Raw genomic sequence first — 12,418 nt, 5'->3', positions numbered from 1 at the left:
CTGAACATCCCTATGCACCCTACTTCAGTATTATTCCACACCTTATCTGCCATCCGTGGCTAAATGAACGTGTTAGGAATTATGTTTTTGATTCATAATAAATAAAAATATTAATAAATTTAAAGAATTTAATACATAAAAAATTGAGTAGCAGACACAAAGTCATGAACAGAGTGATCTCAATACTCCTACTTTTCTACAGTGGTTGAAATTTAAAAGTGCTTCATTAATCTGTTGGGTGCTGTCTGAAGTTGTGAAAGGCTCCATATAAATGAGAGTCTTCCTCATAATTACATGCATACAAATTTTATCATTTGCCAAGAGGGGTACAGTTATGATGAATAGCACAGCAGTAGTGCACGTTCATTCACTTCAATATATTGGAAACGCCAACATTTCTGTATGGACTGGGCATCCCTACTCCTGGTTAACTCAACCCCTGTCAGAATCATTGCTCGAGGCAGAGGAATGCCAGCTCAAGAAGTGGTGAAGCTATTGGTGCAAAGATAGAACACACGAAGCCATTCAGTTCTTTAAGGCAACACAAATTCTTCGGGGAAAAAACAAGTACTGTATATACATTATCCTTCTACCCCAAAAGCCCTGCCATTTTCCCTCTTTTCAAGTGTGCATTCAAATTCTCTTTGAAGGTTATTAATGAAGCTATTTTTCTGACACTACATTCCAGTTTGTAATAGATCATAGCGTATTTTTCCCCCTCATGCCCTCTTTTCCTCTTGTGCCAATTATCCCAAATCTAGCTTGTCATAGCAAAGGAGAAGCAACATTCAATTATATTTTGGATGGAGCACTAGAGCAGGTCTGATACATCTCAGGGTGCAAGATTCTTAGCAGTCACTAAGAAGTCATCAATGCTTGCAACTGCTCTACAGAAACCCAGAAACTGCAGAAAGATCAGCTGAATCTGATTTCGAATTTTGCTGAAAGTGGAAGCCTAAAAATCTTCACACAATTAATTACATAAACTATCTTTGAAACAAGGTGTGAATGTTTAATATTGTTTGGAGGACGAAGTTTTGAAAGACTGTGGAAAACAGAATTATTTCAGGTTTTGTGGAAATATTTGCATTGGTTTGTGTAAAAAAGGTCATTGGAAGTTAGTGCGCAGCACAGTGGCACAGTGGTTAGCACTGCTACCTCACAGCACCAGAGACCTGGGTTCAATTCCTGCCTCAGGCGATTGACTATGTGGAGGTTGCACATTCTCCCCGTGTCTGTGTGGCTTTCCTCCGGGTGCTCCGGTTTCCTCCCATAGTCCAAAAATATGCAGGTTAGGTGAATTGGCCACGCTAAATTGCCGTAGTGCTAGGCGAAGGGGTAAATGTAGGGGAATTGGTCTGGATGCGTTGTGCTTTGGCGGGTTGGTGTGGACTTGTTGGGCCGAAGGCCCTGTTTCCACACTGTAAGTAATCTAATCTAAATTCATGGTGGACATTGGAGATTATTTTTAACAAGGCTGCCTGCAAAATAACACGACTAGTGAAAACTGCTTACTTTGCTGCATACTCCGGCAACGGCTACTTTGAACAGTGACTGGCTTGAGCAGGTGCTTGTTTTATCTAATTCAGTTGGAGCATAGCATTTAAACATGGATTACTTCAGTATTTGAGGAGTCGCAAATGATGCTGAACTATGTGCAATCATTGGCAAACATCACCACTTTTGAGTTTATGATGGAGTCATAGATGAAACAGCTGAAGTGTTTGGGCCTAGAACACTACCTAGAGGAACTCCTACATCTGAAAGTCCTGAAACTGAGATGACTGACCTCCCACAACCGCAACCATTTTCATATGTAACAGATATGACTCCAACCAGCACAGAATTCACCACCAATACCAGTTTTGCTCAGGCTCCTTGATGGTACATGCTGGCAAATGTAGCTTTGATGTCATGGGCTGTCACTCTCACCTCACCTCTCGAATTCAGCTCTTTTGACAGTTTGAACCAAGGCTGGAATGACACCAAGAGCTGAGTGGTCCTGATAAAATCCAAACCGGGTGTGACAGAGCTTTTTGTTTTGTGTAAAGTGATTAGAAATTAGTTCTAAGACAGGATCAATCCATCTGAGGTTGTCAGACTAGCAAAAAACCTTGTGCTTTTGATGTACATGATTGTGTGTTGGACTGGCATATTATGAAGAAGGGCTCATGTCCGAAACATCGATTCTCCTGCTCCTTGGATGCTGCCTGACCTGCTACACTTTTCCAGCAACACATTTTCAGCTCTGATCTCCAGCATCTGCAGTCCTCACTTTCTCCTGGCATATTATGTTCAATTATGGTTAGATAGCAACTAAAGGATGTTCCACTTCTTCAGGACCCTCAAAGTAAACTCCATAAAATTAGTTATCCAATGGAAAAATTGCTCCTATTATAGTATCCCATCATGAAGTGGCTAAATTGTAACTGCAAAGCAAAGTGCCCTGTTCCTCAACAGTGTGAGCTTGAATGTGCAGTTTCCAAAGAAGATTCGACAGAGAAAGATTGCAGACGAAAGTGGAGTATGTAACAACACCAGGCTTTCTATAAATATGTCTTTGCACTTCAGTAACCTGTCAATACTCAATGCTAAACACAGTAAGAATACTCAGTTAAACACAGCATCTGAACAGTATCAATATGCCCAATATGCTAAAAAGTTAGGAATTTTGCATATGGTGAAAGGAGAGGTAAGATTTATATAGTCTTTTATGACCCCAAGATACCCAGTATGCTTTCAAATGAGAACGCATTTGTCATGTGTAATCACTAATGTAGGAAGGGTGACAACCAACTTGCACCTCAGATCCCAGTATCAGCAATGTGTGTGGCGAAAGGTATGATGTATGGAAACCAGAATGGCCATCGAATAGTAAGAATATGACGTTATTAATAAAGACACAACAGGGCAGCTGGATCAGCTATTTAACAGGGGCCATTAAAACCCTCTTGCATTCATGAACTGATTACCTTATGAATCGCCGAAAATGTGGAACAAGATCAGACACTATCATGGCCACATTTATTAATATCAGCTATGCACTTCTTGATGAATTGAACTCAGATTCTTGATTTGTTCACTGGATTATCAGTCAAGGTATAGTGACTACACTATTAGAGATCGTAAATCCATTCATGATCCACTCTCTCCCTCTGGCCTAACTGTACGAAGGTAACTGGCTAACATTCAGATGCTAAAATAAATTGCCTGAACAAATGAAAATGCAGAAGGCAGCCCCAATAATTGAGAAATGCATCTCTGCTATCCTGGGTGTTGTTCATACCTGAACAAGTGCAAAGAAGATTTTCAGGATCTGCTTCTGTATCAGCACTGACCAATGGGATGCATCCGGCAAAAGCTGTATAATTTGCTGCTGGATTCGTGGTAAAAACATTTGCATCGCTGCTATCAGAGGATCTCGTTCTTCTGCCTTCTTGAATCTAATAAAACAAACCAAACGGATTCAGCATCTCCAACAACACTCAAGAAAATTGCCACAGGACAGGACAAAGCCATCTTGCTTGATTGGTACTCCATCCACCAGCTTCAACGTTCATGCATTCCACTAATACAAGATGGGCTGCAGCGAACATCCTACTTCAGCACCTTCCAAATCCACTGCTCCTATCACCTAAAACAACTAGGACTACGGATGCAACCAGCTCCTGCAATATTCCCACCAGGCCACGCACTGTCCTGAAGTGGTATGGTACCGCTTTTCTTTCGCTCTAACTGGGTCAAAATGCTGGAACTCTCATTAGCACTATGGGCATTCCTACAACTCATTGACTGTTCAAGGTGGCAGGTCACAATCACTTTCTCAAATACATTTAGGAATGGTCAACAAATGCTGATCTAGCAGCAATACCCACAATCCATGAACAAATACTTTTAAAAAAACCTAATAATCTTCAAACATCTCCCAGCAACAGCAGTCAAACTCTACTTCAACTTCAATATTGTATTTATTTACAATTAGATTTTGTGGTCTTAAAAATGCTATAACATACTGCAAATACAGCTCAAAATTTGCAGAGAAATTATGTGATTTTTAAATCCCTATTTTTCAAAAGGTTTGACATACTTTCAGCAAGGTTGCAGGAAATTGAAGAGTGGTCATGGTGAATCCATAGAACTACCACACTTTTAACGCGAATTCCTGTTTCAGACTCAACTTCAGTCCCTTATAATTTATTTTTACAATTTCAATTAAAAAAAGACAAAATAGCCAGGAGAGAATCATAAAGCATTCCATGAAACCAAATTAACCGTTGCCAAATTACAAATTTGGTATTTGAAAGCTGTGTAGCCTCCATTACCCAGAGTTCCCCAGGGCTGACTCTTTTAATTTACGTTACAGCCCACTATCTCCATTAGCACCATATATCATTGCCTCCCTATGAACTATGTCAAGGGAGGTCTATTGTCGTCAGCATTATTGCTATTGAAAATACTACAATCTTGTAAGCCTCACTGTTACATAAAATCAGGTCTATAAATAGCGGCTAGCAGTACAGAATTTGAGTAAGGCTGAAAATAAACAAACACATGTTGCTAAATGTTTTTGTACTCATCAAGACAATTGCAAGAAACACTCAAATACGGGGAAACACATCCTCACCACATAAGAATGCTGACTGGCTGGCAAGTGAACTCTGATTTGATGAGGCATTGCCATGAAAATGACTTGGAGAAAATGAGGTCTGCAGATGCTGAAGAGTCAAAATTGATAAAGAGTGGTGCTGGAGAAAGCACAACAGATCAGGCAGCATCTGAGGTGTAAGAGAGTCAACGTTTTGGGCATAACCCTTCTTCAGGATGTCGACTGTCTTGCTCCTCAGATACTGCCTGACCTGCCACCAAGGTGACTCCGAATATTATTATTATTTCCCGTTACGTTTGTACTTAATACAAATTGCCCTGATAAGTGCAAGATAAAATGTCTGTTTTTTAATAAAGCAGCAAAATCAGTTTTGAAAAAAAACTATTTTATTGAAAATGAAAACAGAAAACTCTGGAAATCCTCAGTAGCATCTGCAAGGACAGAAACAGAGTTCATGTTTCAGATCTGTAACATTTCGAAAGAACATTTATCTGCAACTTTAACACAGGGTGTTGCATCACTTGTACAGATGTAATGGAGAAAAAAAAAGAAGTAGGCTCATTGTGAATACAGATTGATAGCATCTCCCCAGAAATAGAGACAGGGAAGTCAGGATAAGGAAGTCGGAGATAAAACACCTTGATACAAGAGAAGGGTGGAAATTGGAGGACAGCTCAATGATGTTTTCTGTGTCAGGGTGGGAGAGTAGGAGCTAGCACCAATGTAAGCATCATTGTATGAGAGAAAGAAGCAAGGGAGGAGCCTGGCAGGACTGGAACAAAGAATGCTGTATATGTCCCACAAAAAAAAGGTCAGTATAGATAAGACCCATGCTGGATCCCATAGCTGCATCTTTTTATTTTGAGAAAATGAATGAAATTGAATTTGAAGTTGTCCAATCTGTGAGAACAAGTTTAGCCAGATGGAAGACTGGTTAGTAACAGGTGGTCTTAAACTATCCTGATGAGAATCACCAGAAAGTTGTACCATAGCAAAAGATTACAGAATTAAAACATGAACTCGGTTTTTCTTTCTCTCTCTCTCTACAAATGCTGTTAGACTATTGGGTATTTCCAGTATTTTGTTCTTAGTTCAGAATTTCGGCACCTGTACCTCAAGTACCTCTGAATATTTTATGAACTACTGTTGGTATTTTGAAATTGAGTTTCAACTATTGCACAATACTATTTCATTTTAAAAGCTATGGCATTTAAACTCAGTTTCTCTTGTATGAAAACATTTTTATCAAAATTTAATCAAAGCTTTTTATCTTGCATTCATTAGGACAATTTGTAAGAATTGCAAATGGAAAACAATATTTATATTCATGACAAAGCAGAGTCAACCAATCAACACACTCATACATTGTTATTTCTCCTTTACTCTGATATTTGGTAAAAAATCAGCCTCCTATACTGAAAAAAAAGGACTCTAATCTGCAGTCCAGATTTTAGTTGAACTCTTTCTACATGTGCAGCTCTAATCAAGTCCCATTATTGGCTTAAGAAAATTACAATAGTTGCTCAATGAGGTCCATCTTCATCAAATTTTATTTCACTTAAAAATTAAGCAACACAACAATAAAAGAAGTATGCTGTAGATACTTACTCATATGTCCTGACCAGCTGATATAAACACATCAGACTGCCAAGCCAGCTTGCATTATTTGGAGACTGGAGGAAAAAGCCAATTTTGTCCACCACTGCCGTCCAACGCCCTGGGAAGTCGTACTTAATGATAGCACGAAGACAGACAGCCAACTGAGACCTTCAAACATTACATTAGCAGATAAATAGTCACATGTCCATGAAATACAAACTTCATGATTGTTCTGCTGCACATTTGGCATGCCCGAGGAAGGATGGCCAAACAACAAAACGAGAAATAGATCAACAAGGCACATAATGGGAGACAGGAAATTGCAACCACTGGAAAATTTTGAGATATATAGATTACAAGACCATAAGAAATAGGAGTGGAAGTAAGGCCATTTGGCCCATCGAGTCCACTCCGTCATTCAATCATGGCTGATGGGCATTTCAACTCCACTTACCCGTACTCTCCCCGTATCCCTTCATTCCTTGCGAGATCAAGAATTTATCAATCTCTGCCTTGAAGACATGTAACGACCCAGCCTCCACTGCGCTCCGTGGCAATGAATTCCACAAGGGCCACCAATCTCTGGCTGAAGAAATGTCTCCTCATTTCTGTTCTAAATTGACCGCCTCTAATTCTAAGGCTGTGCCCAAGGGTCCTAGTCTCCCCCCTACTATTGGAAACATATTCTAGTGTCTACCCTAAGTCATGCATTATCTTATAAGTTTCTATTAGATCTCCCCTCCACCTTCTAAACTCTAATGAATAAAATCCCATGATCCTCAGCCATTCATCGTATGTTAGCCCACCATTCCAGGGATCATCTGGGTGAATCTCTGCTGGACATGCTCCGGTGCCAGTATGTTCTTCCTGAGATGTGGGGCCCAAAATTGGACACAGTATTCTAAATGGGGCCTAACTAGAGCTTTATAAAGTCTCAGAAGCACATCGCTGCTTTTATATTCCAACCCTCTTGCGATAAATGATAACATTACATTTGCTTTCTTAATCACTGGCTCAACCTGCAAGTCCACCTTTAGAGAATCCTGGACTAGCACTCCCAGATCCCTTTGTACTTTGGCTTTAAGAATTTTCTCACTGTTTAGAAAATAGTCCATGCTTGTATTCTTTTTTACAAAGTGCAAGAGCTCACATTTGCTAACATTGAATTTCATCAGCTATTTCCTGGACCACTCTCCCAAACTGCCCAAATCTTTCTACAGCCTCCCCACCTCCTCAGTACTACATACCTATCCACCTAACTTCATATCATCAGCGAACTTCGCCAGAATGCCCCCAGTCCCTACATCCAGATCATTGATATATAAAGTTTACAGCTGTGGCCCCAACACTGAACCCTATGGGACATCACTTGTCACTAGCTGCCATTCCGGAAAAGAACGTTTTATCCCAACTCTCTGCCTTCTGTCAGACAGCCAATCCTCAATCCATGCCAGTAGCTCACATTGAACACCATGGGCCCCGACCTTACTCAGCAGCCTTCCATCAGGCAACTTATCAAAGGCCTTTTGGAAGTCTAGGTAGATAACATCCACAGGGTTTCACTGGTCTAACCTACTTGTTACCTCTTCAAAAGAATTCTAACAGATTTGTCAGGCACGGCCTCCCCTTACTAAATCCATGCTGACTTGTTCTAATCCAAACCTGCACTTCCAAGAATTTAGAAATCTCATCCTTAACGATGGATTCCAGAATTTTACCTACAACCGGGGTTAGGCTAATCGGCCTATAATTTTCCATATTTTGTCTTGATCCTTTCTTGAACAAGTGGGTTACAACAGCGATTTTCCAATCATCTGTGACTTTCCCTGACTCCAGTGATTTCAGAAAAAACAAATTACTGTATTTAGCCCCATTAGTTAGTCTAATACTACATCTTTAAAGATGGTGATGGCATTTAATTCCTCCCCCAAATTCTTTAGCTGGAATATTCCAAGTATCTTCAACCATAAAGACTGATGCAAAGTATCTGTTTAATTCCTTTGGCATTTCCTCGTTCCCCAAAACTATGAGGCCACATTCATTTCCAAAGGAACCTATTTCACTTTGATCTGATTCTTTCTTTTTATATGTTTAAACAAACTCTTGTTGACAATTTGCATATATTTGGCAATTCATTTTCTCTGTCTTTATCAACTTTTTAGTCTGCCTTTGATGGGTTGTGAAATCCACTCTTCAGGGCTATTACTGACCTTGGTGTCATTATATGCTTTTTCTTTCAACTTAATTCTCTCCTTAACTCCGCGGTTAGCCATGGTTGGTTTATCCCTCACTTAAAATCTTTCCTCCTTACTGGGATGCATTTTTGCTGAGTCATGAATTACCTCCTTAAATATCTACCACTGCTTGCTTACTGTCATCCCAGCTCATCTATCAGGTCTGTTCACTTAAGCTAAATCTATCCTCATTTCATTCTAATTCCCTTTTAAGTTAAACACAGCTATTTCTGACCCAAGTTTCTCACTGCCAAACTAGTGTTAAACTCTTTGTTTTGATCACTATTTCCTTGGGAAATTAATTTAATTTCCTCTTAAACCCACCTCATTATCTATTACCAGATCCAAGACAGCTTACTACCTGGGTGGCTCCATGACATACTGCTCTAGGAAACGATCTCTAATGTACTCTATGATTTTGTTATCATAGCTACCCTTTCTAATCTGATTAACCCAATCAACATACAGATTAAATTATTACTGTTTTGATTTTTCTAAAATAATAATACGCTGTATTATTACATTCAATAAAATTGTAGAGATTTAACTCAGGAGATCACCTTTTCTAGACCAAGAATCAGAGTGAACATTTCAGATTCAGGACCTTTCCTCAAAACACTTTAGGTCATCTGCTTGCAACATGAACTCTGTTTCTCTCTCCAGAGATTCTGCCCAACCTGCTGAGTATTTCTAGCATTCTTTGTTTGTTAGATTTGAGGAATTCATTGCTATTCTCTTTGTGTATCTTGCAGAAAAATAAAGCATCATAATTGCTCAATACCTGGCCTCATTGCACCAAATATTTGTTTAATCTGCTTCCCAAGTGATAGAAGAAAGGTCCAAGAAACTAGTACATGCAAACAGCACAAGGGGACACATCATAATGCTAGATCACAGTAAAGTATAAGCAGATATAGGACAATGTGAGTCAACTTCCTGACTTGGGAACCGACTGCATCAGAGTCGGTAAATACAACTTGCTACATATTCTGCTGTTGTTAATTTCTCAAAATGTAAGACTGTATTTAAAAGCTTTTATGGATCTAATAATCTAGCACTTTTGATGTACTGGTTCACTGTAATTTTGACCTTGTCACACAGATACAATGTACAGACATAATAAATCTGCAACATAAATCAGAAAGACTACAGCCAGAATGGACAACATATTTGTTCGCATTCTAAGAAGCATTCATCCTTCTTTTGTGAAAAGATTTACAAAGAAACCCATCAAAGGGGCTAGACAGTAAGGTTTCAATCCCTTATGGATTGGTTTAAAAATCCAATGCTATTTTGACTGGTTTCACTCGCTTATTATTACTGCTTGCTTTATTAAATGTTAAATGTTTTTAAAATTGTGACACTTTAGTTTTGATACATAAAGATTGATGTTAGAGGGTTGTAAGAGAGGGCTGTGAGGCTGTCGAATACTTAGCCCCAATTTCTTCCTGTTCCCTATCCCATTTAATCTTATGCACATATATTCAGAAATGATGTCAATGAAAATTTGGGAGGAATGATAAGCAAATGTGTAGATGACACAAAGACTAGCCAGGTGGTTGACAGTGAAGAGGAAGGGTGTTAGATTCCAACAAAATATAAACAGATTGGTCAGATGGGAAGCTCAGTGGCAAATGAAATTTAACCCTGATAAATTTAACCCCGTGGGCGGCACGGTGACACAGTGGTTAGCACTGCTGCCTCACAGCGCCAGAGACCCGGGTTCAATTCCCGCCTCAGGCGACTCTCTGTGTGGAGTTTGCACATTCTCCCCGTGTCTGCGTGGGTTTCCTCCGGGTGCTCCGGTTTCCTCCCACAATCCAAAAATGTGCAGGTTAGGTGAATTGGCCATGCTAAATTGCCCGTAGTGTTAGGTGAAGGGGTAAATGTAGGAGAATGGGTCTGGGTGGGTTACGCTTCGGCGGGTCGGTGTGGACTTGTTGGGCCGAAGGGCCTGTTTCCACACTGTAAGTAACCTAATCTAAGTGTGAGGTGAATGCAGTCTGGAAGAAGGACAAGGGAATATTTAATGAATGGAAAGACACTAGGAAGTTAGAGGAACAAAGGGATCTTGGGGTGCTTCACAGATCCCTGAAGGTGGCTGAAAACGTTCAGAAGGCATAAGGAACACTTACTTTTATTAGTTCTGGCATGGATTATTAACAGCAGGGAGGTCATGTTGAAGTTGCACAGAACTTTGGTTAGGCCACAACTGGAGTACTGGTCACCTCACAATAGGAAAAATGTGATTGCACTGGAAAGGATGCAAAGGAGATTCATCAGGACCTTGTTTATGATGAGCTAAGAAGATAGGGTCGGGTTATCTTCTTTAGAACAAAGAAGGTTGAGGGAGGACCTGATTGATGTGTATCGGATTAACAGGCGTGGACAGGGTGAACAGAAAGCAGCTGTTCCCCTTAGTTGAAAGGACACTAACAAGGGGCATAATTTTAAACAGTACGGTAGAAGGTTTAGAGAAGATTTGAGGAAAAGCTGTTTCACCCAGAGGATAGTGTGGGTCTGGAATGCACTGGCTGGAAGGTTAGTTCAGGCAGGAAACCTCATAACCACTCAAAGTATCATAACGTTCAAGGCTATGGGCTAGTACAGGAAAGTGAGACTAGTGAATGTAGTATATTTTACCAATACAGGTTTGGTGGGCTGAAGAGTCTCTTCTGTGCTGTCTTATTCTATGATGATATTCTTTAATTCGAGACCGCCAAAACAATCTACTCTTTTCCCTCATTTCATAATGTTAATCTTTCTAATTGTTCCAGAATGTCTTGCTCTAACCAAAACAGTCTCAGTATTTCCAATTTGTTCTTCAAATTTTTTCACAGCAGATATCGTGGTAATTCTGTTCTGCAGACTTCACAGAAGCAGGGTGAAAAACTGATTCTGAACAGCAAGTACAGCTTTGAAGTGAATTTTCACTGAGGATACAAAATAATGTAGAAACTAAACTGGATGAAGTACACGACAGAAGAGGTCAAACAATTGGCAGCTGCTCGAATGGCAGAATGCTTCTAGTGGGTCTCAAAATGGTCCATGTTGGGGCCCCAGCTATTCGTTATACTTATTAATGACCCGGATGGCAGCATTGAAAGCCACATATCTAAGTCTGCTGATGACGCAAAGATAGATAATAATGTAAGTGGTGTTTAGAAATTAAGTGAATGGGAAATCCTTGAGATTTCAATGTAGACAAACGGTGGGGTCTTCAACTTGATCTGCAAAGTTTTTATTGTAAAGGACCGTGAAGGCTCAGTACATTCAAGGTAAAGATAGACAGATGTTTAATCAGCATGGGAATCAAGACTTATGGGGAAATGACAGGGAAGTGGAGTTGAGGATCGTTGCATCAGCCATAATCTCATCAAATGGCGGAGCAGATCTCTATCGGTTGAATGGCTTACTTCTGCTGTGATACCTCATGATCTTATAGAACCTCAGTACAGAGGAACCTCAATTATCCAGCATTCCATTAACCCGAATTTCGGACAATCCGAACAAGATCGCAAGGTCTCGATGCGTAGCTAATTATATTATTCGGCACTCGATTAACTGAATGAAATACTCCCTGCCTGCGTCCTTCAGAAAATTGAGGTGCCTCTGTGATTGCTGTCTCTGACTATATGTTACCTGATTAAGTCAGGAGACTGAATGATCCCCTCCACAATGTTGTCCCGGATTTGCTGACGATCATTTTCATGTATGTTGAAGGGCAGCAATGCTTCCCCAGGAGGTGCTTCACGATCAGGCCAGTACTGAGTCACCATGTTCTTCATGTAGATAGCGGCTAATATAGAAATTTAAGAATTTAAATTTGAAAACTGGATGCAGTTCAACAACTTTTTTTCAGTAATTATATTTCAAGTAAATGGAGAAAAATAAACAGTTAATAATGGGGTTTTTATACAACTCTGTGACATTTCAGTACTGCATCTTGCCTACTAATGATCAATTAATAACTTGTGCA

At 39.9% G+C, this 12,418-nt stretch overlaps 1 protein-coding gene across 2 annotated transcripts in view; it reads right to left on the bottom strand.

Annotated features, from left to right (window-relative positions):
* Positions 1-12,418, bottom strand: part of ipo8 (importin 8) — a 95,243-nt gene that overhangs the window by 61,849 nt on the left and 20,976 nt on the right. For both annotated transcript variants that reach the window (XM_072552523.1, XM_072552522.1), the window contains 3 exons: positions 12,082-12,238; positions 6,215-6,373; positions 3,287-3,443 (listed from right to left, as the gene is read on the bottom strand). In XM_072552523.1, the coding sequence (XP_072408624.1) occupies positions 3,287-3,443; positions 6,215-6,373; positions 12,082-12,227 (462 nt within the window). In that variant the 5' untranslated portion in view covers positions 12,228-12,238. The remainder of the gene's footprint in view (positions 1-3,286; positions 3,444-6,214; positions 6,374-12,081; positions 12,239-12,418) is intronic.

The sequence above is a fragment of the Chiloscyllium punctatum genome, chromosome 32 (genome assembly GCF_047496795.1).
Source record: "Chiloscyllium punctatum isolate Juve2018m chromosome 32, sChiPun1.3, whole genome shotgun sequence".
Classification (NCBI taxonomy): Eukaryota; Metazoa; Chordata; class Chondrichthyes; order Orectolobiformes; family Hemiscylliidae; genus Chiloscyllium; species Chiloscyllium punctatum.
Note: the sequence above shows the minus strand (reverse complement) of the source record. Positions and strands in the feature narration are given on the sequence as shown.